The 22,164-nt window shown below is 45.5% G+C and overlaps 1 protein-coding gene across 5 annotated transcripts in view; it reads right to left on the minus strand.

Annotated features, from left to right (window-relative positions):
* Positions 1 to 22,164, minus strand: part of TEF (TEF transcription factor, PAR bZIP family member) — a 170,311-nt gene that overhangs the window by 119,931 nt on the left and 28,216 nt on the right. For 2 of the 5 annotated variants that reach the window (XM_073592629.1, XM_073592632.1), the window contains exon 1: positions 2,392 to 2,631. The exons of 2 other annotated variants lie outside the window; for them this stretch is intronic. In XM_073592629.1, coding sequence (XP_073448730.1) covers positions 2,392 to 2,530 — 139 coding nt within the window. In that variant the 5' untranslated portion in view covers positions 2,531 to 2,631. Of the gene's footprint in view, positions 1 to 2,391; positions 2,633 to 22,164 lie in introns of those variants that run through there. One more of the 5 variants, XM_073592630.1, reaches the window with a different exon arrangement.

Raw genomic sequence — 22,164 nt, forward strand, 5'->3', positions numbered from 1 at the left:
CCGGATTCACTAGCGATTATCAATAGCGGCTGCTATAGCTGCTAGCAATAATCACTATCTTATGGCAGACACGGCTTCCCCCACCCACCCCCGTGTCGGAGCAGACAACTGCTCAGGGGGGGGGGGGGGGGGGGGAGACGGGACTCCCCTTCTAAGCACTGTCTATGGCCTGCCTTTGTTGTCCCTCTTTTTGGTCTTGTGTACATCTCTATACAAAGGTACTATTTTATTAATTAGAAGTATTCTGTTGCACTACTCTTTTTATCAGCCTTTCTCAAACAGGGTTCTACTCTTTTTATCAGCCTTTCTCAAACAGGGTTCCGCGCACCCTGGGGTACTGCCAGGATCCTGGTAGAGAAAGGCTGTCAGATGAGACTGATCTCCAGATCCCCAGCCAAACTGCACATCGGCACAGGAAGCGAGCTCCGTAAGACTCAGCAAAGTAAAAGCAAAGGGAGAGGGAATGTGTGTTGTGCTCTCTGCCTCCCCCCTACAGTGTAGTACCCAGTGAGGGAAGGTACTGTACTGTAACTTTTAAAGGAATGTATACATGGGTGTGTGTGTGTGTGTATGTGTCTGTCTTTATGTACGTACATGTGTCTGCATGTATGTATGTGTGTTTACGCGTATATATGTATGCAAGTGTGTACGTACATGTGTAGGTATGTGCGTTAACACTGTAAATGCAGCATCACCACACCACAAGCAATGCACACAGTTGTGGGGCGGTTGCAGTGTAGCCCTATTCACCTGGGGTTATACTTCCAGCTGCAGCTAAAGAGGGAGCAGATAGGGATGGTAAAAACAGCTCAACCATGTGGTTTTATAACCCCTGAACCTCACATGTGAACAAGACCTTCGTTCACATCTGTGTGGCTGCATGCAGGGCAGCCCATTCATTGCAATGGGCTTCCCTAACCGCAGAAATGCAGGAAAAGTCATCCCCGAGACTTATTTTAAATTGTGTACCAAATCACCCTATGTTTACCAATTTGGGGTACCATGAAGAATTCATGGCAACCCTAATGAGCAGATCATTTGTATGCATGTGAGGAATGAGCGCAATTTAGCGTGCGTTCTGAAACACAGTAACGTGATGCAAGCCTTGGACAGGGGTGACTCAAGACTGAAAATACTTTGCAAGGGCACCTCGACTGGAAAAAGGTTGAGAAACACTGCTCTATATCACTGCATTTGTTATTTTGAAAAGCCAATATAAGGGCTTTGCTCAGCGGGGGATTGATCCGTTGATCCCCGCTCAGCAGGCGGATGACAGGTCTGTCTCCGCTCACTGTGCTGAGACGGACCTGTCAGAGCACCACTCACCTCTATGGGGAAATTGGATGAAAATGGACCGCCTGTCCATTTTCATCCAGTCTGATCCGCCAGATGGATGGAAAATAAGGTCTACATCCGCCTGGATTTCTCTGACAGGATTGTATTGGATAACAGCGGCTGTCAGCAGACATGTCACCGCTGACATCTTCCGCTCCATAGGGCTGAATGGAGCATCCCATCAGGTCCGCCTGAAAAACTGACAGGTGGACCTGATCGGAGAGCCTGTGTGAAAGGGCCCTTAGGGAGAAACAGAGATCAAAAAAACACTTGCCTGGTTTAGCCAATTATTTTCTGCATATTAGTTCTTTGTGGTCAATGAACTGAGGTTAGTTATGGCATAGATGTGTCCTTATATGTGTGCCTTACATACTGTGTGCTAAAAGGCGTCCCTCTTTATTTTAAAAAGTTGGGAGGTAGGTGATCACCTACCATAAGCTCGGTGTAGCTGTATGTCAACTTTCTTATAGTCCTGCCGATCTCTGCAGCCTATACACAAGTGCTGATAAATAATATATAGAACATTTAATATGAATGGACTAATCAAACAAAAATCCCCTATAAACTGTTAGTACATTCATCACTTTCGCTGTAGCAGGATTATTAGACCAGGAATATTAATTTACCTGAATGAAGTGATTAAAGCCAAACTCCGGGCACACAAAACTTTCATTTTTGTATACTCAATAGCCACAAATGATATGAATTGACTTTGTATGCACCAGATGCCGTTGCAAAACAAGCTATTATCTTGTAAGAGTCACAGCAACATCATAATTGTGCTATACACAATGAGGTGGAACCTTTAATTGTGCCTCTGGTGATGTAAACCCACATAGGGTAGGAAGCGAGCCTCAGCCTACAGCAAGGCCACTAGAAGGGACACCGAATACTGATATGTGGCCACCTTTCTGGTGACACATTTCCACCAGTCCTCCTATTACCGCCATGCATCTACAAGCAGCCTTGCTAAGCCCTGCCTCTACCAGAAGAAATGTGGGTTATGGCCGATGGCAGCTAAGGGAGGAGGCGCCATGGCCACTTATATCTCCTCACCCACTTCTCCTGTATCCAGAAAGTTCTTCGGAGGGTTCTCTATGAGTTTCTTCAGCACAAGGGGAAAGGATTGGCCCAGAAGACACCCGGGAGCGGCCGGAGAGGTAGAGGACTCGACTGAAGGCTGAGGAGCCGACATCCTGATCGCAATAACAGCCAACCAGGCTAGACAGAGCACGGCTTCACATTCACTGAATTATTCATGCACCCTATACGCTGACTGGTCAGCTGACAGCCTCTATGCAAACGAGGTTTTTTTTTTTTCTGCGCTAGTTTTCTCGACCAACAGGCTGTCGACCACAGACAATGACGTAGTTCGATGGAGGGCTCTTAGTGACTATTAATTAGGTAATCCACCACTAAAAGACGCTGCCTGGACTAATATTATCCATTTAAAAGCAGCCCATTGGCTCCCTCAACTTGGATTAGGCATATCTAGCGTTCTGATTTGTCGACGCTTTGCCTTACGCAACTCTATTCACGCCTCGGCGTCACGAGATGCCACAAGCGAAGTCACGTTTTGGAGGAGAGAGATGTGGCGGGGTCAGCCCCGCCTCTCTTTTTGGGTGTATAAGTATGCGATGTATATGATTGGTGGAATATGAGGAATGTCGCCGCCCATAGTTTACCACTCCGAGCTGTCACAAGGCTGCAGCACGTGTGGAGAACACGAGTGTCATGTGATGGGGTGACCACGTGGTTGGAGGAATGTCAGTGTTCTTTCCTCTGTAGTTGTATGTCTACTTTCTTCTAGTCCTGCCGATCTCTGCAGCCTATACACAAAAGTGTTGATAAATAATATATCGAATATTTAATATGCATGGACTAATCCAATTCACCCCCCCCCCCCCCTTATAAACTGTTAGTGCATTCATCACTTTCGCTGAAGCAGGATTATTAGACGGAATATTAATGTATCTGAATTAAGTAATCAAAGCCACACAAAACTTTCATTTTTTATACACAATAGCCACAAATAATAGGAATTTACTTTGTATGCACCAGATGCCTTTGCAAATCAAGCTATTATCTTGTAAGAGTCACAGCAACATCATCAGTGCTGTGGGAGGGGCCCAGCAGGCTCCACCCACTACAGGCTGCCTGCAGAAAACAACAGGAGGGACGGAGACAAGACCAGTCACCCTGCAGTGCCTGCACAAGGAGATGGAGCAGCAGGGACCGGTGTTTATTACAGGAAGTTCCTGCACAGAGGCAAAGTCTCACACTGGGTTATTGCACAGATCTAGAAGAAATTCACAAAGCACACCAAGATTCCAGATTGTTTGGCAGACAACTTTCCACCTTTGACAAAAGTCGATTGTTCATTTGACTTTTGTCAAGCAAGGTGGTACCATCAGGAGCACCTATGGCTGGAATATCTGCAGATTCAGCATGAATTGGTCAGATTTTGAATGGTAATCTAGACTTTGTTGCAGAAACGTTTTATTAAATCCACCCAGACATCTACAGACAAAGTCTAAAGTGGAACTAAATTTCCTGCTATAGTCACTTCTACCTTCCAGCGATACAGCGGTTACATTCTTCACCAACCACCATTGTCACCTTCTCCCAAGTGCCCGTTTTTCAGGCTTCTGATTGGCCAACGGTAGATGGCGTCATCTTGCACATGCCCAGACCAGCATGCATTTAATAGAAGACTGTGGGCGGGCCAGTAAGTGTGTAGTATTGCAGAAGAGACTAGACATAGCATGTCTCTCCTGCAATAAAGAGCTGCTGCCTGCTCTCAGTGTTTTTTCAACTTTAGTTTTGGCTACTTAAAGGGGAACTAAACTTAACAGTTCCTCATTGAAGCGGCGCTCCACCCAAAAGAGAAGTACCCGCTTCCACTTCTGCTCAGATCGCCTAGGTGATCAGAAGTGGAAATTCCCTCCATACTCCCTCTCCGCAGTCTTCTGGGACACATGACAGGTCCCAGAAGACTATGGGACCATTCACAATGTGCACGCAGCTGTGAAGCTACAAGCTGTCACAGCCAGGTGCCCACAGTTAACATGCCTGTGTTGATGACGGGGGGTTCACCACATCCAATTTGCAATAGCAGAAGATTCTGACTGGCTCTCTATGGAGCCGGTTCACATATCTCCGCTGTGGCTCCGATGCAAACTTGCACAGGAGCCCTGTGCATCTTTTGGTCCGTTTCAGGTCTGAATTCAGCCCAAAAATGAAATCAGACCTGAAAAGGTGAACGGAGACACACTGGACCCATGCGGTGAGCTGCATGCTAAGATAGTGTGAAGCCAGCCTTACACATATTATTATACAGGTGTGGACCACTATTGTCACCATTGGGAAACCTGCCTAGAGCTACCATGCACCCATCTCTAGAATGTATGCAGAAAGTAGCTGCAAAGGTGGCAGAAGATCTGCTGCAATGATATGCAAAAAAGGATTAAAAAAGTATTTTTATAACATAAATAAATGGCAGTTGGTTGTGATGCACAGTGCATTGGAAAACTAAATGTCATTCAGTTAAGGTTTACTTGAAAGCTTCCAGAAGCATTACTATAGTAAGTTTGATGTGACACACTGCACTGATTGCCAGTTGGGTTTCAGCAGCTATGTAGGTATGGAGAGTCAAAGGGCTTGTTCACAGCAGAGTGCCCAGAGTATTGAGCATTTCAGGCATATGAAATTCTCCATTTAAATGAAAAACTGCAGGTCATCACATCCAAAATGCAGCATGCAGGAATTCCTTCTAATGAATTGCAATGCATATGCAAAATGGATGTCTGTGCATGTCACCTATGCTGGAAAATGCATGACAGCAAAGCTCACCATGAAATTTACAATCTGATTGTACAATATCCTTTAGATTTACCAATACAGTACCTAAGTAGTTCAAGGGCTTGCCTTATTTTGGATACAAATTGATTGAGTGGTTTGGATCGGTCCTCCTGTTACATAGTTTTGGTAAATCTAAAGTGGACTGTAACATGTATGGTGACCCTGAGACCCCATGCACATATACAACTTTTGTTGTCTGATTTCCTTTAGATTTGCCAAAACCACGTAGTGCAAGGGCCTGCCCGATTGCATACAAATTGAAACTCTTAGGCACTGTTTCCACTACTGCGACTTGTTTTGCGACTTGACACATGACAAGTCAAAACCCATGTATTTCAATGGTCCCCGTTCTAATTAGTGCGAATCAAGTCGCAGCGTCTCCAAAAAAAGTTCTTGCACTACTTTGTTCCGTCTTTGGTGCGACTTGTTCTCCATAGAAAGGTATTAAGTCGCAATGCAGTCGCATGTACATGTCTGACACCGCGACTTTGTTGCGACTTCCACGGAAGTCTACGGAAGCACATGATCTCTGCTCCTCCCAAATACATCACTTCCTATATTGATGTACGTGAGTGTGGAAGACAGGAAGGGGAAATAACTATAAGCAGGATAAGGAATTACATCACTCTGGCTAAATCGCAGAACATCAAAGTCGTTTTTAAAGTCGCATCAAATCGCAACATAAATCGCATTGTAAAGTTGCAGTGTAAATCGCGCAACTTTGGGGACGGACTAATGGAAACATAGCCTTAAGGTTTGACCTCATATTATATGGTTTTGGTAAATCTGAAGGAAAAAAATCTACAGAAAATTGTATAGTGTGTATCCAGCTTTAGAATAAGCATCTGTCACCTAATTTCAATTGGTGTCCATATATGTAGTTATGTAGGATTGAATTAGCCATAATGAGCCCATGCAATCTTGCACACCTGATGTGAAGTGGGCTAGGACAGGTTGCATAGTGAATCATCAGATATTACCGATGTTGTTGTATTGGACAGTTAGAAACCAACTATATGAGAAACACTATTCCTACACCCTCAACTTAAAGTGAAACTAAACCCATTGATTTAAGGGTTCCTCTAAACAGCTACATTCTGTGACAGCATACTGCAAATGAGAACTGATATGCCCTGTACACACGATCGGACATTGATCGGACATTCCAAAAACAAAATCCATGGATTTTTTCAGACGGATTTTGTGCCAAACTTGTCTTGCATACACACGGTCGCACAAAGTTGTCGGAAAATCCGATCCTTCTGAACGCGGTGACGTAAAACACATACGTCAGGACTATAAACGGGGCAGTAGCCAATAGCTTTGGTCTCTTAATTTATTCTGAGCATGCGTGGCACTTTGTGCGTCGGATTTGTGTACACACGATCGGAATTTAAATGATCGGATTTTGTTGTCGGAAAATTTTATATCCTGCTCTCAAACTTTGTGTGTCGGAAATTCCAGCGGAAAAAGTCCGATGGAGCCCACACACGATCGGAATTTCTGACAACACAATCCTATCGCACTTTTTCCATCGGAAAATCCGACCGTGTGTACAGGGCATTACAGTTGCTTGTGCTCTCAAATGAACTGTCAAACCATCAAATGATTGGAGCCATAACTGATCACATGTGCAGCACCATGGCAACTGCAGATTAAACATAGGCTAAGATGGACGCTTCCTTAGTTGTAAAGCATAGGAACATTTAGTTCTTAGAATTTTTCTAGTTTAACAAAATCTGGAAAGTTATAGGCTTTTATTGCTGTTCATGTACCTGTTGGGAAGGACTAACCTCACAATTTGTCTCGGTAACCATCCTCCCCAAGAGAACGAGAGGGTAAATCCTCATCTTTTATTTAGGCAAGAACAGGAATGGAGGAAAAATCTTTTAACAGAGACATTTGTTTCAGTGACAACTGTCATAGGTGGGATGCGGGAGGAGTGGTCCACTTATATCTTGTGAGGTCTTTGAGGGCAGGAAATGCAGGGTTACTCCCTGATGGAGCCACAGAGAGCAATAGCAACCTTCCAAAAGTTCTAACTTTCCTTTTTCAAATTAAAAAAAAAAAAAAAAATGAAACCTCTTAGCTAGTTTCACTTTGACCTGCTCTTCTGTTTTGGCAAACACACCAAAATAAGGAGCTGTAATTTTAATTGCTTCCATCAGATGAACTGGCTGGAAAACTACTGTGGATAACGAAGAGAAAGCATCAAAAAGCTTTCTTCCGTAACAAAGTAGGGTGTTTTTATAGTTTGTCATCTCACCAGGTACATAACCAATAAAACAAATTACACAGCACAGGCAGAGCAAGGTAGTATACATACATTAGCCTATAAATACTTAAAGTCCTCAATAGCTACAGTATCTAATATTGCATCTGGCTCATTTCTACATTTTCTCATTTGTACAGCTTTCCTGATAGAACTGCTGATAAACATTATTTAGTACCGTTATGTTAGGAACCAGGGAGTCTATTTTGCATAGCTATTCATCTGGTAAAATTGGCATGTATAGTATCTCACAAAAGTAAGTACACCCTTCACATTTTTTGTAAATATTGTATATCTTTTCATGTGACAACACTGAAGAAATGACACTACAATGCAGTATTGAGTGTACAAGCTTGTATAACAGTGTAAATTTGCTGTCCCCTAAAAATAACTCAACACACAGCCATTAATGTCTAAACCACTGGCAACAAAAGTGAGTACACCCCTAAGTGAAAATGTCCAAATTGGGCCCAATTAGCCATTTTCCCTCCCCGGTGTCATGTGACCCATTAGTGTTACAAGGTCTCAGGTGTGAATGGGGAGCAGGTGTGTTAAATTTGGTGTTAATCGCTTTCACTCTCTCATACTGGTCACTGATAGTTCAACATGGCACCTCATGGCAAAGAACTCTGAGGGTCTGAAAAAAATTATTGTTGCTCTACGTAAAGATGGCCTTGGCTATAAGAAGATTGCCAAGACCCTGAAACTGAGCTGCAGCATGGTGGCCAAGACCATACAGTGGTTTAACAGGACAGGTTCCCTCAGAACAGGCCTTGCCATGGTCGACCAAAGAAGTTAAGTGCACGTGCTCAGCGTCATATCCCGAGGTTGTCTTTGGGAAATAGACATATGAGTGCTGCCAGCATTGCTGCAGAGGTTGAAGGGGTGGGGAAGGGGTGGGGGGGGTCAGCCTGTCAGTGCTCAGACCATACGCCGCACACTGCATCAAATTGGTCTGCATGGCTGTCGTCCCATAAGGAAGCCTCTTCTAAAGATGATGCACAAGAAAGCCCACAGTTTCCTGAAGACAAGCAGACTAAGGACATGGATTACTGGAACCATGTCTTGTGGTCTGATGAGAACAAGATAAACTTATTTGGTTCAGATGGTGTCAAGCTTGTGTAGCGGCAACCAGGTGAGGAGTACAAAGACAAGTGTGTCTTGCCTACAGTCAAGCATGGTGGTAGGAGTGTCATGGTCTGGGGCTGCATGAGTGCTAGGGGGCTACAGTTCATTGAGGGAACCATGAATGCCAACATGTACTGTGACATACTGAAGCAGAGTATGATCCCCTTCCTTTGGAGACTGGGCCACAGGGCAGTATTCCAACATGATAACGACCCCAAACACACCTCCAAGATGACCACTGCCTTGCTAAAGAAGCTGAGGGTAAAGGTGATGGACTGGCCAAGCATGTCTCCAGACCTAAACCCTATCGAGCATCTGTGTGGCATCCTCAAACGGAAGGTGGAGGAGCGCAAGGTTTCTAACATCCACCAGATCTGTGATGTCGTCATGGAGGAGTGAAAGAGGACTCCAGTGGCAACCTGTGAAGCCCTGGTGATTTCCATGCCCAAGTGGGTTAAGGCAGTGCTAGAAAATATTGGGGCCACACAAAATATTGACACTTTGGGCCCAATTTGGACATTTTCACTTAGGCGTGTACTCACTTTTGTTGCCAGCGGTTTAGACATTAATGGCTGTGTGTCGCGTTATTTTGAGGGGACAGCAAATTTACACTGTTATACAAAGCAGTATACTCGCTACTTTACATTATAGCAAAGTGTAATTTCTTCAGTGTTGTCACATGTAAAGATATATTAAAATATTTACAAAAATGTGAGGGTTTACTCACTTTTGTGAGATACTGTAGATTATAGGCGTCACTGTACTTACCTATGGGGCTGCTGAGCTGTGAGCATCCCTGCAGCTGCTCCAGCAGTCTGAGGATTTGAAATCCCATCTCTTCTTCCTTTTCTCCATGCAGTGCTTCAAGCATGGGCTAGATCAATGATTGATTCTGATTGGTCAGCGCCATCATATTGACGTCATCTCAGAAGCACTGATGGAGAAGATGAGCAGGGATTTGAAATCCCTGGACCTCTGGAGCAGCTGCAGGGTTGCTGACAGCTTGGCAGCCCTGGTGGTAAATACAGCGGGGACTGGGGGGGCGCAGAGGGTGTCTGCTGTATGTTAACCTCTATGTTATTTTCTGTAGGTGAGCACTTTAAACACTCCTTTTTTATGTAAATACATTCCAAGTTGTATTTTATAGTTTTTCCTGTATGTGTGTGCCAAAAAGCAGCATACCCTGTCAGTTACTGCTGCCGGCTCCAGGTCCACAGTGCCTGTCTCCTACTATAGACACAAGCAGACTCATCCATAGGGCCAGTCATAAGTGGGCATGCTCATGGGTGGCTTTATGGAATCCTACAGGGGAAAGGAGCCACCCTAAAAGCAGACATCAGGACCAAGCTAATTCTCATTGTTCATGGAAAGCAAGAGGGAATACAAGAAGAAACAGGAAAACTGTAAACCCTTTCAGTAGCATCTGAAATAACTTATAAATAGCACCTTAAAGTGGAACCTAACATACAAAAGGGAAGTTCTGCTTTATGTCCTCTCCACCCTTTTTCCACTTTTGGAACACTTTTTTGTTTAAGGGGAGCTGATACCTAGTTTTGTCAGGTACCCGCTCCCAATTTTACTGGAAGTTCTCCCCCACGTTCAAGGGCCCAGGATTAGGGATGAGCCGAACACCCCCCGGTTCGGTTCGCACCAGAACCTGTGAACGGACCAAAACTTTGCACGAACATTAGAACCCCATTGAAGTCTATGGGACTCGAATGTTCAAAATCAAGTGTGCTAATTTTAAAGGCTAATTTGCATGGTATTGTCCTAAAAAGGGTTTGGGGACCCGGGTCCTGCCCCAGGGGACATGCATCAATGCAAAAAAAAGTTTTAAAAATGGCAGTTTTTTCGGGAGCAGTGATTTTAATGATGCTTAAAGTGAAAAAAAAGTGGAATATTCCTTTAAATATCGTACCTGGGGGGTGTCTATAGTATGCCTGTAAAGTGGCGCGTATTTCTCGTGCTTAGAACAGTCCCTGCACAAAATGACATTTTTAAAGGAATAAAAGTCATTTAAAACTGCTTGCGGCTTTAATGTAATGTCGGGTCCCAACAATATGGATGAAAATCAGTGAGACAAACAGCATGGGTACCCCCCCCAGTCCATTACCAGGCCCTTTGGGTCTTGTATGGATATTAAGGGGAACCCCGCACCCAAATTAAAAAAGGGAAAGGCATGGGGCCCCCAGGCCCTATATATTCTGAACAGCAGTATACAGGCGGTGCAAAGACAGGGACTGTAGGTTTGTTGTTAAAGTGGAGTTCCACCCAAAAATTGAACTTCCACTTTTTGGATTCCTCCCCCCCTCCGGTGTCACATTTGGCACCTTTCAGGGGGGAGGAGGGAGCAGATACCTGTCTAATACAGGCATTTGCTCCCACTTCCTGGCATAGATCACCACGGCGCTTACGGTGATCTATGCCACTTCCGGCGCCTACCCCGTCCTCCCCCGCTGTATTCTGGGAGACACACAGGTCCCAGAACACAGCAGGGACCTGAGAGGACGCGCATCGCGACTTGCGCATGCGTAGTAGGGAACCAGGAAGTGAAGCCGCATGGCTTCACTTCCTTAATCCCTCACCGAGGATGGCGGCGGCAGCAGCCAAGAGCCGAAGGACGGATCAGCTTCGGCTGCCGACATCGCGGGCTCCATGGACAGGTAAGGTGTCCATATATTAAAAGTCAGCATCTGCAGTATTTGTAGCTGCTGGCTTTTAATACTTTTTTTTTCAGCGGACCTCCGCTTTAAGTAGAATCTGTTTGTAATTTTGAACTGGTACATTTTTAAAGTGTAGCTCCAGCCAAAAAATCTATTTTTAAGCTTTTTGGAAAACATAGGGAAGGGTTATCACCCCTGTGACATTTGTTTTGCTGTCTGTGCTCCTCTTCAGAAGATTTCACCTCACTTTCTGTCACAATGACAAATGTTTTTAGAAAATTTGGGGTTTTTAGTGAAACAAGGATTGGTGATAAAGCATCAGTGGAAAGGAGAAACGTTTTTCCCATATTAACTCTTACAAGAGAGAATTTCCCTTCCTAGGGGTAGATTTCATCTCACTTCCTGTTGTCTCCTTCCGTTTGCAAGTAGGAGTCGTTTGTAAGTTGGATGTTTGAAAGTAGGGGCCTGCCCTATATACTCTGCAGAAATTGTGGCCTTAGGTGTTGGTGTTGCCACAACACTGTAATGCCCCGTACACACAGTCGGACATTGATCGGACATTCCGACAACAAAATCCTAGGATTTTTTCAGACGGATGTTGGCTCAAACTTGTCTTGCATACACACGGTCACACAAAGTTGTCGGAAAATCCGATCGTTCTGAACGCGGTGATGTAAAACACGTATGTCGGGACTCTAAACAGGGCAGTAGCCAATAGCTTTCATCTCTTTATTTATTCTGAGCATGCGTGGCACTTTGTGCGTCTGATTTGTGTACACACGATCGGAAATTCCGACAACAGATTTTGTTGTCGGAAAATTTTATGGCCTGCTCTCAAACTTTGTGTGTCGGAAAATCCGATGGAAAATGAGTGATGGAGCCTATACACGGTCGGAATTTCTGACAACAAGGTCCTATCACACATTTTCCATCGGAAAATCCGACCGTGTGTACGGGGCATAAGCCCTCACAGGGCCCTGCTGTGAAATATTAGCTCAAGAATTGTAATTACATGCACCTGTTGAACAGGGGCAGAAAAATTGGGCCTTTGGTGGTGGTGGTTTTGCGGTGCCACAACACTGTAAGTCCTCACAGTTACTCTTGGTGGGCGCTGGAACGGGTCCTGCTGTAAAATATTAGATCAAGAATTGTAATTACATATCCCTGTTGAACAGGGACAGAAAAATTGGGCCTTAGGCACTGGTGCTGGTGCCACAACACTGCAACCCCTCACAAATACTCTAGTTGAAGCGCAGGAATGAGCCCTGCTGCAAAGAATTGCATCAAAGATTGTAATTACACGCCCCTGTTAAACAGGGGCTGAAAAATTGGGCCTTAGCCACTGGTGGCGGCACCCAGAAACAAAAATATTCTTACAAGCTATCAGCATGATCATTGAGGAGGAAGAGGATAGTCACTCAGCATAACAGGATATTCACTCAGCATAGGCAGTCTTGAAGGGATCTGACATTTCAAAAAAAATGTATTCGGTTACATCAGCATCAGGTGCTTGATATCTGGTGGTGATCCAAGACTGATTCATTTTTATGAAGGTCAGTCGATCGACCGAGTCGGTGGACAGGCGCACCCTGTGATCGGTTACAAAGCCTCCAGCAGCACTGAATGTGCGTTCCGAAATAACGCTGGATGCAGGACAGGCCAGTAGCTCAATTGCATACTGTGCAAGCTCTGGCCAGTGATCCATCCTCAAGACCCAGTAACCCAGAGGATTTTCGGTGGGAAAGGTGTCCAAGTCAGATCTTGCCCCTAGGTATTCCTGTACCATGTAAAACAGACGCTGGCGATGGTTGCTGGAACCGATCATACCTTGGGGCTGCGGACTAAAAAATTGTCTAAATGCATTGGTCAGCCGGCCACCTTCTCCACTGCTCCTTCTTTGACTGACCGAAGCCTCGGCAACACGTTGTCCAGGAACAGGAGTTTGTAACCTCCCAGTCTCCAGGAACGCATTGCACGGATCTTTCTGCAAGGCCTCCCGAAGATGTTTCATCCTCTGCTCCCTCTGCGATGGCAAGATAACATCAAGGAGGGTTGCCAGCCAGTATTGATCCCTCTCCTTGATACCACAAATACGAGGATCCTTCCGCAGGCTTTGCAGGATCAGGGAGGCCATGCAGCGTAGGTTTGCTGAGGCATTCGGTCCGGAGTCCTTTGGGGCACTAAGGACGACATGATCCGCAGCCACTTCCTCCCAGCCACATACAATTCCATGGGTTTCTTGGGACTGTAAATGATCCCTTGAAGACTGCTGCTGATGCTGAGTGCCAGGCTCCACCTCCATGCTGACACAATCCTCCTCCTCGTCCTCTTCCTGTGTGATTGGCGGGCACTCAGGAACACTGTCTGGATAAAGGGGGCCTTGAGAGCTAAGGAAGTCCTCCTCTTCCTGCCTCTGTTCTGCCTTAAGTGCCCTGTCCATTATTCCACACAGCGTGTGCTCCAACAGGTGGACAAGGGTGACAGTGTCACTGATGCATGCATTGTCACTGCTCATCATCCTCGTGGCCTCCTCAAATGGTGACAAGACAGTGCATGTATCCCTGATCATGGCCTACTGGCGTGGGGAAAAAAAACAAGCTCCCCTGACCCTGTCCTGGTGCCATAGTCGCACAGGTACTCATTGATGGCCCTCTGCTGCGTGTACAGCTGCTGCAGCATGGCCAACGTTGAGTTCCACCTGGTGGGCATGTCACAGATAAGGCAGTTCTTGGGCAGGTTAAATTCCTTTTGGAGGTCTGCCAGCTGAGCACTGGCATTATATGACCGGCGGAAATGCACACAGACTTTCCTGGCCTGCCTCAGGACATCCTGTAAGCCTGGGTACCTGCCCAAGAACCGCTGCACCACCAAGTTAAGGACATGAGCCAAACAGGGCACATGGGTCAGTTGTCCCTGTCGGAGGGCAGAGAGGAGGTTGGTGCCATTGTCGCAAACCACCATTCCTGCCTTAAGTTGGCGTGGTGTCAACCACCTCTGAACCTGCCCCTGCAGAGCTGACAATCTCTGCCCCAGTGTGGCTCCTGTCCCCCAAGCACACCAGCTCAAGCACCGCATGGCATCTTTTGATCTCTTGAACGCCTACGGAGCACCGCTGGTTCCGAGGACAAAGCACAGGAAGAGGCCATGGAGGAAGAAGAAGAGGAGGGGGTGAAGGAGAGAGGTGTGTCAGAATCACCAGTAGTGGCATTTTGGAGGCGTGGTGGCGGAACAACCTCTAACACTACTGCACCTTGTCCTGCATCCTTCCCAGCTGCCAGCAGAGTCACCCAATGCGCCGTGAAACTTAGGTAACGTCCCTGTCCATGCCTGCTGGACCATGAGTCAGCGGTAATATGCACCTTACCGCTGACTGCCCTGTCCAGCGAGGCCGAGACATTGCCTTCCACATGCCGGTAGAGAGCCGGAATCGCCTTCCATGAGAAAAAGTGGCATTTAGGAACGTGGCACTAAGGAACCGCACATTCCACAAACTCACGGAAGGGGGCAGAGTCTACCAACTGAAAAGGTAGCAGTTGAAGTGCTAGCAATTTTGCCAAGCTAGCATTCAACCACTGGGCATGTGGATGGCTGGGAGCAAACTTCTTTCTGCGGTGCAGCAGCTGGGGCAGGGAAATTTGCCTGGTACAATTTGACGTCGGTGTACCGATAACAGATTGCCTGCAAGTACTTGGCTGTGACGCACCTAATTCTACACCTTCATTCCTCTCAGTGCAGGTCTCAGAGAGGACTGAAGGCATAGTGGGGTTGGAGATCCCAGCTGAGGAGGAGCAACGAGAGGTAATCTTTGTTCTTTGGTGTGGGTCTTTTAGGTACGCTTGCCAACAAACTGCATGGCAGGTCAACATATGTCTGGTCAAGCATGTGGTGCCCAAGCGGGAGATGTTTTGGCCACGCGAGATACGCTTGAGACATATGTTGCAAATAGCAGCGGTGGGATCTGATGCACTCGTCTCAAAAAAGGCCCACACCAAAGAACTTTTGGAATAATGCGAAGAGACAGCAGCGCCCTGCACATGCGGAGCTCTGCGGTGTGATGCAGTTAGTGTGCTGCCCTTAGGCTGGCCCCTGGAGGGCATCCTGCCTCATTGGTGATGTGCCTCCTCCTCCTCTCTCCTTTCAGGCACCCACGTGGAGTCAGTGACCTAATCATCCCCTCCCTCCTCATCACTGGAGCAAACCTGGCAGTATGCTGCAGTAGGGGGAACATGACTGCCAGATTGCTGTCCTTCTTGGGCACCCCCTCTGTCTGGGCTCACATTAATGCCTTCCTCTAGCTGAGTACCATCATCAGAGCCTTCAAAACACTGGGCATCCTCCTGGAGCATGTACCCAACACTGTGGTCAAACAGCTCGAGGGACTCCTCAGGAGGACATGGTGGGGCTAGGGAAGGAGTCACTGATGCCATTGAGCCGAGGGAATAGGCCGCGTTGGCAGCTGCTTTGCCAGACAAAGTACCCTGAGCCTGGGTGAGAGAGGATGAGGACGGCTTGGTCATCCACTCGACCAAGTCTTCCGCATGTTGTGGCTCAACGCGGCCAGCTGCCGAAAAAAAAAGGTCAAGCGTGTCCCACGGCCACGTGCTGATGAGGATGCACCGTGTCCACGACCAGTACTGTTGCCTCTAGACACAGAGCCTGCTTGCCCTCTTTTATTGGCTTGTGCCTGTCTGCCTCTCCTTGTTGGCCTTCCAGACATACTATTGGCCTGCAGTGAGATGATTATACTGCAGCTAGCAGAATCAACTTCCTGCCTGTAGTATTATTAGTATGAGAACACCTGCACTTGTCTTCAGGTATCTATACTGTATGTGCAACTGTGCAGGGTACACAGTACAGTAACTGGAAATACGTCAAGAGCCTACACAAGCACCTGGCTTCAGGTAGCTATACTGTAGGCGCAACTGTGCATGGTACACAGTACAGTAACTGGAAATAGGTCAAGAGCCTACACAAGCACCTGGCTTCAGGTAGCTATACTGTAGGTGCAACTGTGCAGGGTACACAGTACAGTAACTGGAAATACTGTAAAAACACCTGCCTGCCAGTTAGTATATATTAGGAAGAGAAGAACAGGATCTAGCTAAAGTGAATACAGTGTATATTTTATATATATATACATACACATATATACACAAACACACACATACATATAACACCTGGGATATATATATATATATATCTATATCTATATCTATATATCTATATCTATATCTATATCTATATATATATATATATATATATATATATATATATACACACACACACACACACACACACACACACACACACACACACACACACACACACAATACACTGCAAGTGCAGCTAACTGACTCGACCTGCCTACTTAAATCAAATGACACTGTCTCTCTGTCTATCTCTCTCCACCGCAACACACTACACAGGGCCGATGTGCAGGCAGCCTTATATAGTGTGGGGCGTGTACTAAACCCCCTGAGCCATAATTGGCCAAAGCCTCCCTGGCTTTGGCCAATTACGGCTCTCTGTACACACGGCGCTGTGATTGGCCAAGCATGCGGGTCATAGTGCATGCTTGGCCAACCATCAGCCAGCAATGCACTGCGATGCTGTGGTGAATTATGGGCCGTGACGCGCCACCCGAATTTGGCACGAATGGCCCACAATCTTCGTAATTCGGCAAACGACGGAACACACGATGTTCGAGTCGAAGCTCCCTACCCAGGATGCCGCGGGTCCATTCACAATGCACAGCGTGACTTACGCATGTGTAGTGAGGAGCCAGCTGTGAAGCTGCAAAGAGTCACAGCCGGCTTCCCACAGTAAGCATAGTGGTGCCAGGAACCCAAAGACTGGTAAAGAATGGGCCCAGTTGAGGATAGTGCTGGATCCCTGTACAGGTAATTGTCCTGTTATTAAAAGTCAGCAGCTACAGTATTTGCAGCTGCAGATTTTATTTAGACTGAAGAACCTCTTCATGTTATTTAAGTAACCCTAATCCTCATACAAGGCAACGCCTTATGACTTTTTCATAGAGAAGAATCAATTTTTTGCACAGTGATTTCTTGGCTTTGACTTCAAAGAGGAGGGAAAAGTGGAGAACCGCACTTGAGATGTGGGAAGTGTGACTGGTGCATGTGATTTTTCTCTATCAAAGAACGGTCTTCACAATTTAGATACTGGTATTTTGGTCTTTTTATGCCTTTACTTCAACCTTAATACTATAATCCTTTGTTATCTATAGAGCATACAATACTAGCTTTGTTTTCTTCTAGGTGCTGCATATTACAAATCAAAGTTACTTCCAAACAGAATAAAGAATTAGATCAGAATATATACGTATTAATGCTGAATGCAATAAGACACAGAAAATAGTGGATATTGTAGCTCAAACTAAATGAAGACTGAAAAATAAACATGGATTGTTGGACATCTTCCTATGGTCACTTGTGCAGCATGTGGTTACTGAAAGTCAAATGTACACTATATTGTCAAAAGCATTGGGACACCTGCCTTTACATAAACTTTAATGGCATCCCAGTTGTAGTCTGTAGGATTTAATATTGAGTTGGCCCACCCTTTGCAGCTATAACAGATTTAATTCTTCTGGGAAGGCTGTCCACAAGGTTTAGGAGTGTGCCTATGGGAATGTTTGACCATTCTTCAAGAAGCACATTTGTGAGGTCAGGCACTGATGTTGGACGAGAAGGCCTGGCTCGCAGTCTCCGCTCTAATTCTTCCCAAAGGTATTCTATCAGGTTGAGATCAGGACTGTGCAGGCCAGTCAAGTTCCTCCACCCCAAACTTGCTCATCCATGTCTTTATAGACCTTGATTTGTGCACTGGTCCAAATCATTTGGTGGAGAGGGGATAATGGTGTAGGGTTGTTTTTCAGGGGTTGGGCTTGGCCCCTTAGTTTCAGTGAATGGACCTCTTAAGGCGTCAGCATACCAATACATTTTGGACAATTTCATGCTCCCAACTTTGTGGGAACAGTTTGGGGATGGCCCCGTCCTGTTCCAACATGACTGCACACCAGTGCACAAAGCAAGGTCCATAACAACACAGGTGAGCGAGTTTAGGATGTAGGAACTTGACTGACCTGCACAGAGTCCTGACCACAACCCGATAGTACACCTTTGGGATGAATTAGAGCGGAGACTGCGAGCCAGGCCTTGTCGTCAAACATCACAAATGCGCTTCTGGAAGAATGGTCAAACATTCCCATAGACACACTCCTAAACCTCGCGGACAGCCTTCCCAGAAGAGTTGAAGCTGCTATAGCTGGAAAGGGTGGGCCTCCTACCGACCAAGACTGGAATGCCATTAAAGTTCGTGTGTGTGTAAAGGCAGGTGTCACAATACTTTTGACAATATAGTGTCTATGTGCGTCAGGCCAACATATTGTTGTATTATCAATCCCTACCTCATCAAATTATCACTAGTAATTCTTAATTTGCTTGCATCCTTTACACAAATCAGACCTTGTATAGCGACCATAACTATGTTGTTGGCCAAACACTGTGCAAACTTCTGCCAGTTACTGATGAACTGGCAAAAATTAGTGCGTGCCCCTATCAGCCCCCTCTCACAACCCAGAAATTTGTTGGCTGAATCTTGGGTCATCTGATAACCGCTGGAAGAAGTTGTCAGAATACAATAGTCCAGCAGGGGGATACATCCATCCATACTTTTAGGGCTCGTTTCCATTACCAGTGCCCTCTAAAGATCTGAAGTGGATCGCTTTTCAGAAGGTGTTTAATAAGTGGTGAGGAAGCATTATGTCACCTCCTCACTGCCTGTTTTAACCACTTCAATACAGGGCAACCCCCCCCCCCCCCCTTCCTGCCCAGGCCAATTTTCAGTTTTCAGCACAGTCGCACTTTGAATGACAATTGTGCAGTCATCCAAGACTGTACCCAAAATGAAATTTTTACTTTTTGCTATAATAAATATCCCAATTAAAAAAAAAAAAAAAGGTTTTCATCAGTTTAAGCCGACATGTATTCTTCTACATATTTTTGGTATATAAAAAAAATAAATCTCAATAAGCGTATATTGATTGGTTTGCGCAAAAGTTATAGCATCTACAAAATAGGAGATAGATTTATGGCATTTTTATTATTATTTATTTTATCTTTTTTACTAGTAATGGCGGTGAACTGCGATTTTTATCATGACTGACATTGCGGCGGACATATAGAACACTTTTGACACTATTTTGGGACCATTCACATTGATACAGCGATCAGTGCTATAAAAATGCACTGATTACTGTATAAATGTCACTGGCAGGGAAGGGGTTAACTGTGTTACCTAGGGGGTGATTCTAACTGTGGGGGGGGGACTCACAAGGGGAGGAGACCGATCGGTATTCCTCTGTACTGGGAACACACGATCAGTCTCCTCTCCCCTGACAGGACATGGATCTGTGCATTTACACACACAGATCCATGTCCCTGCTCTGTTACCTGCAATCGTGGGTGCCTGGCGGACATCGCAGCCGCCGGGCACGCGCGTGCCCCCTAGACGGCCGGAAAGCTGAGGACGTCATATGACGCCCACCCAGGATGGGAGATCTCTCCTGCAGACGTCATTTGACGGGGTGGGGAAGGAAGTGGTTAACCCCTAAATACTTGTACCACCATGCTACAATTGAATGTATTACACACGTTTGCAGTGCAATTGTAATACTGAACTGCCTCCCAAATGTGACTTGGGGGATAATTTTTGCTACACCAAGGTATGTATACACTCCTGTCTGCTGCCTTTGCAGCTTCAGAGAGAGCAGTTGGGGGGGGCGGTAAATCCATGTTAACTGCATGGTTTTACCGACCCCAACCACAAGTGTAAACTTAAGCCTCGTACCTACGATCAGATTTTCGGACGACCGTTTATCCGTTTTTTTGTTGCATGCTAGTCTCATGTCAAAAGTGAAGAGGTTACTAACATTACGAAAATTCTCGGACGACAGAATACAACTTCAGAAGTGACGTAATGTGTTGACTAGTTTTGTATGTATTCTTTAATTTTTGAACATGCGTAGTCTTGCTCTGATGATTTTTTTCGTACAGAAAACCATACTGTTTTTTTTTTTAACAGAAAAGTTTTTATTTATAACAAATACAAAAATAATACAAAAGAAAACAAACAAAACACGGTACATCATAAGTATATCTTAGCAATGTAACCTATCTAGAAAAAAATAATAGATCACAATTGAATAGGGCGGATGTAATTTGATGATGCTACAAAGATCTGTTCTGAAGTATAATGCGGAGTATGGTATTCTGGCCTGGCCTATGTGCTGGTATAGAAAAGTGTCCATATAATTGACCATATAATTGATGGGGAAGGGTGGGAGGAGGAAAGGGGATTATAGTAGACCTAGCTATATTATTGTATCTTCTCAGGCATATACTTGATTATGACAAGTCAATTAAGCTTGTTAGTTGGGTACACATGAACAGAAGGGCTTAGCGCTCATACAGGGCTTCTTTGGGGAAGTAGAGGGCTTCACCTATAGGTTCCTGTGATTTCTGTCTCAGTCATACTGGGTAGGCGAGTGTTATCTCTACATCTGTTTGTAAGAAATATTTGAAAGCCTGGTTAGTCAACCCGTATACCCATCAGTATCCTTATTTATTGAGCTATCTTCGTGGGGCGGGTCAAACTGAAGGTGATCTAGTGCTCACCCATGATTTCCACACCTTGTCAAATTTTTGGGGACATTTGCGACCCATATACGTTAATTTGTATAAGGGTAGCACCGCATCCACCAGGGCACGCCATTGATTTACCGTGGGAGGAGTCATTAGTTTCCATTGTTGGAGGAGGGCTTTTCTAGCATAAAAGCATAAATAAAATATTAGTAATTTGTCATATGTGGAGTGAGTTATCAATTCAGTAATTCCCAAGATAAGAATCTTAGGATCCAAGGGTACAGAAAGATTGGTGACAGAGTTAATTTCTTCAACCACTTTCTTGCAGTACTCCTGGATGACAGGACATTCCCAGATGACATGGTAAAACGTCCCTACCGACTGCTGACATTTTGTACATTGCTCTGATTGCGTAGGATATATCCGTGCTAGCTTCTGCGGTGTATAATAAGCTCTGTGTATGAATTTGAGTTGGATAAATCTATCCCTAGCCGAGATCACTGTTGGTATATAGTTTTGAATTGCCAGTTCCCATTGTTCGTCAGAGAGATCAGTGATGTCTGTCTTCCACATCTGCAGTAGATGTGGGGTCTTCTCTGCGTCTCCGCAGGTAAGGCGTAGATATATGGAAGAGATTATCTTGTCTACCCCCCGTGAGGTAAGGAAGCTCTCCACGATATTTGGGACCACTGTAACCACTCTGGGGAACTGTGCTTGCGTAGCATGTTTTAGCTGAAGATATCGAAATAGCATCCAGGAAGGAAGCTGGTAGGTCATTTTGAGTTCTGGGAATGGGAGAATTTTTCCGTTAGGCATAATCTGCTTAATCTTCACTATCCCAAATTTAGCCCAAATCCTGGGGTCTGGGATGGATCTAAAGTGTGGAAGTTTGGGATTATCCCATAGTGGGGTGTGAGGGGAGATAGTATCTTGTTTGGCTATAGCTGCAGTGACCTTTTCCCATACTTGTAGTGTGGTGCGCATTGGTAGGGTTACTTGTGGGCTGGCCTTTACTCCTCTATAGACAAGGTTCGTAAGAGCTGAGTAGGAACCCATTATAGCTGCTTCGAGATTTACCGCAGGGTTTGATCTAGGCTGTTTGAACCACCAGCGAACAGTGACTAGCACTGCCGCCCAGTAATATTTCTGAAAGCATGGTAATGCCAGGCCTCCAGAAGACAGGGGAAGTTGTAACTTGGCTTTCGCTATTCTTGGAGTTTTCCCTCCCCATATAAAGGAGGAG

The sequence above is a fragment of the Aquarana catesbeiana genome, linkage group LG07 (genome assembly GCF_042186555.1).
Source record: "Aquarana catesbeiana isolate 2022-GZ linkage group LG07, ASM4218655v1, whole genome shotgun sequence".
In the NCBI taxonomy this organism is placed as follows: domain Eukaryota; kingdom Metazoa; phylum Chordata; class Amphibia; order Anura; family Ranidae; genus Aquarana; species Aquarana catesbeiana.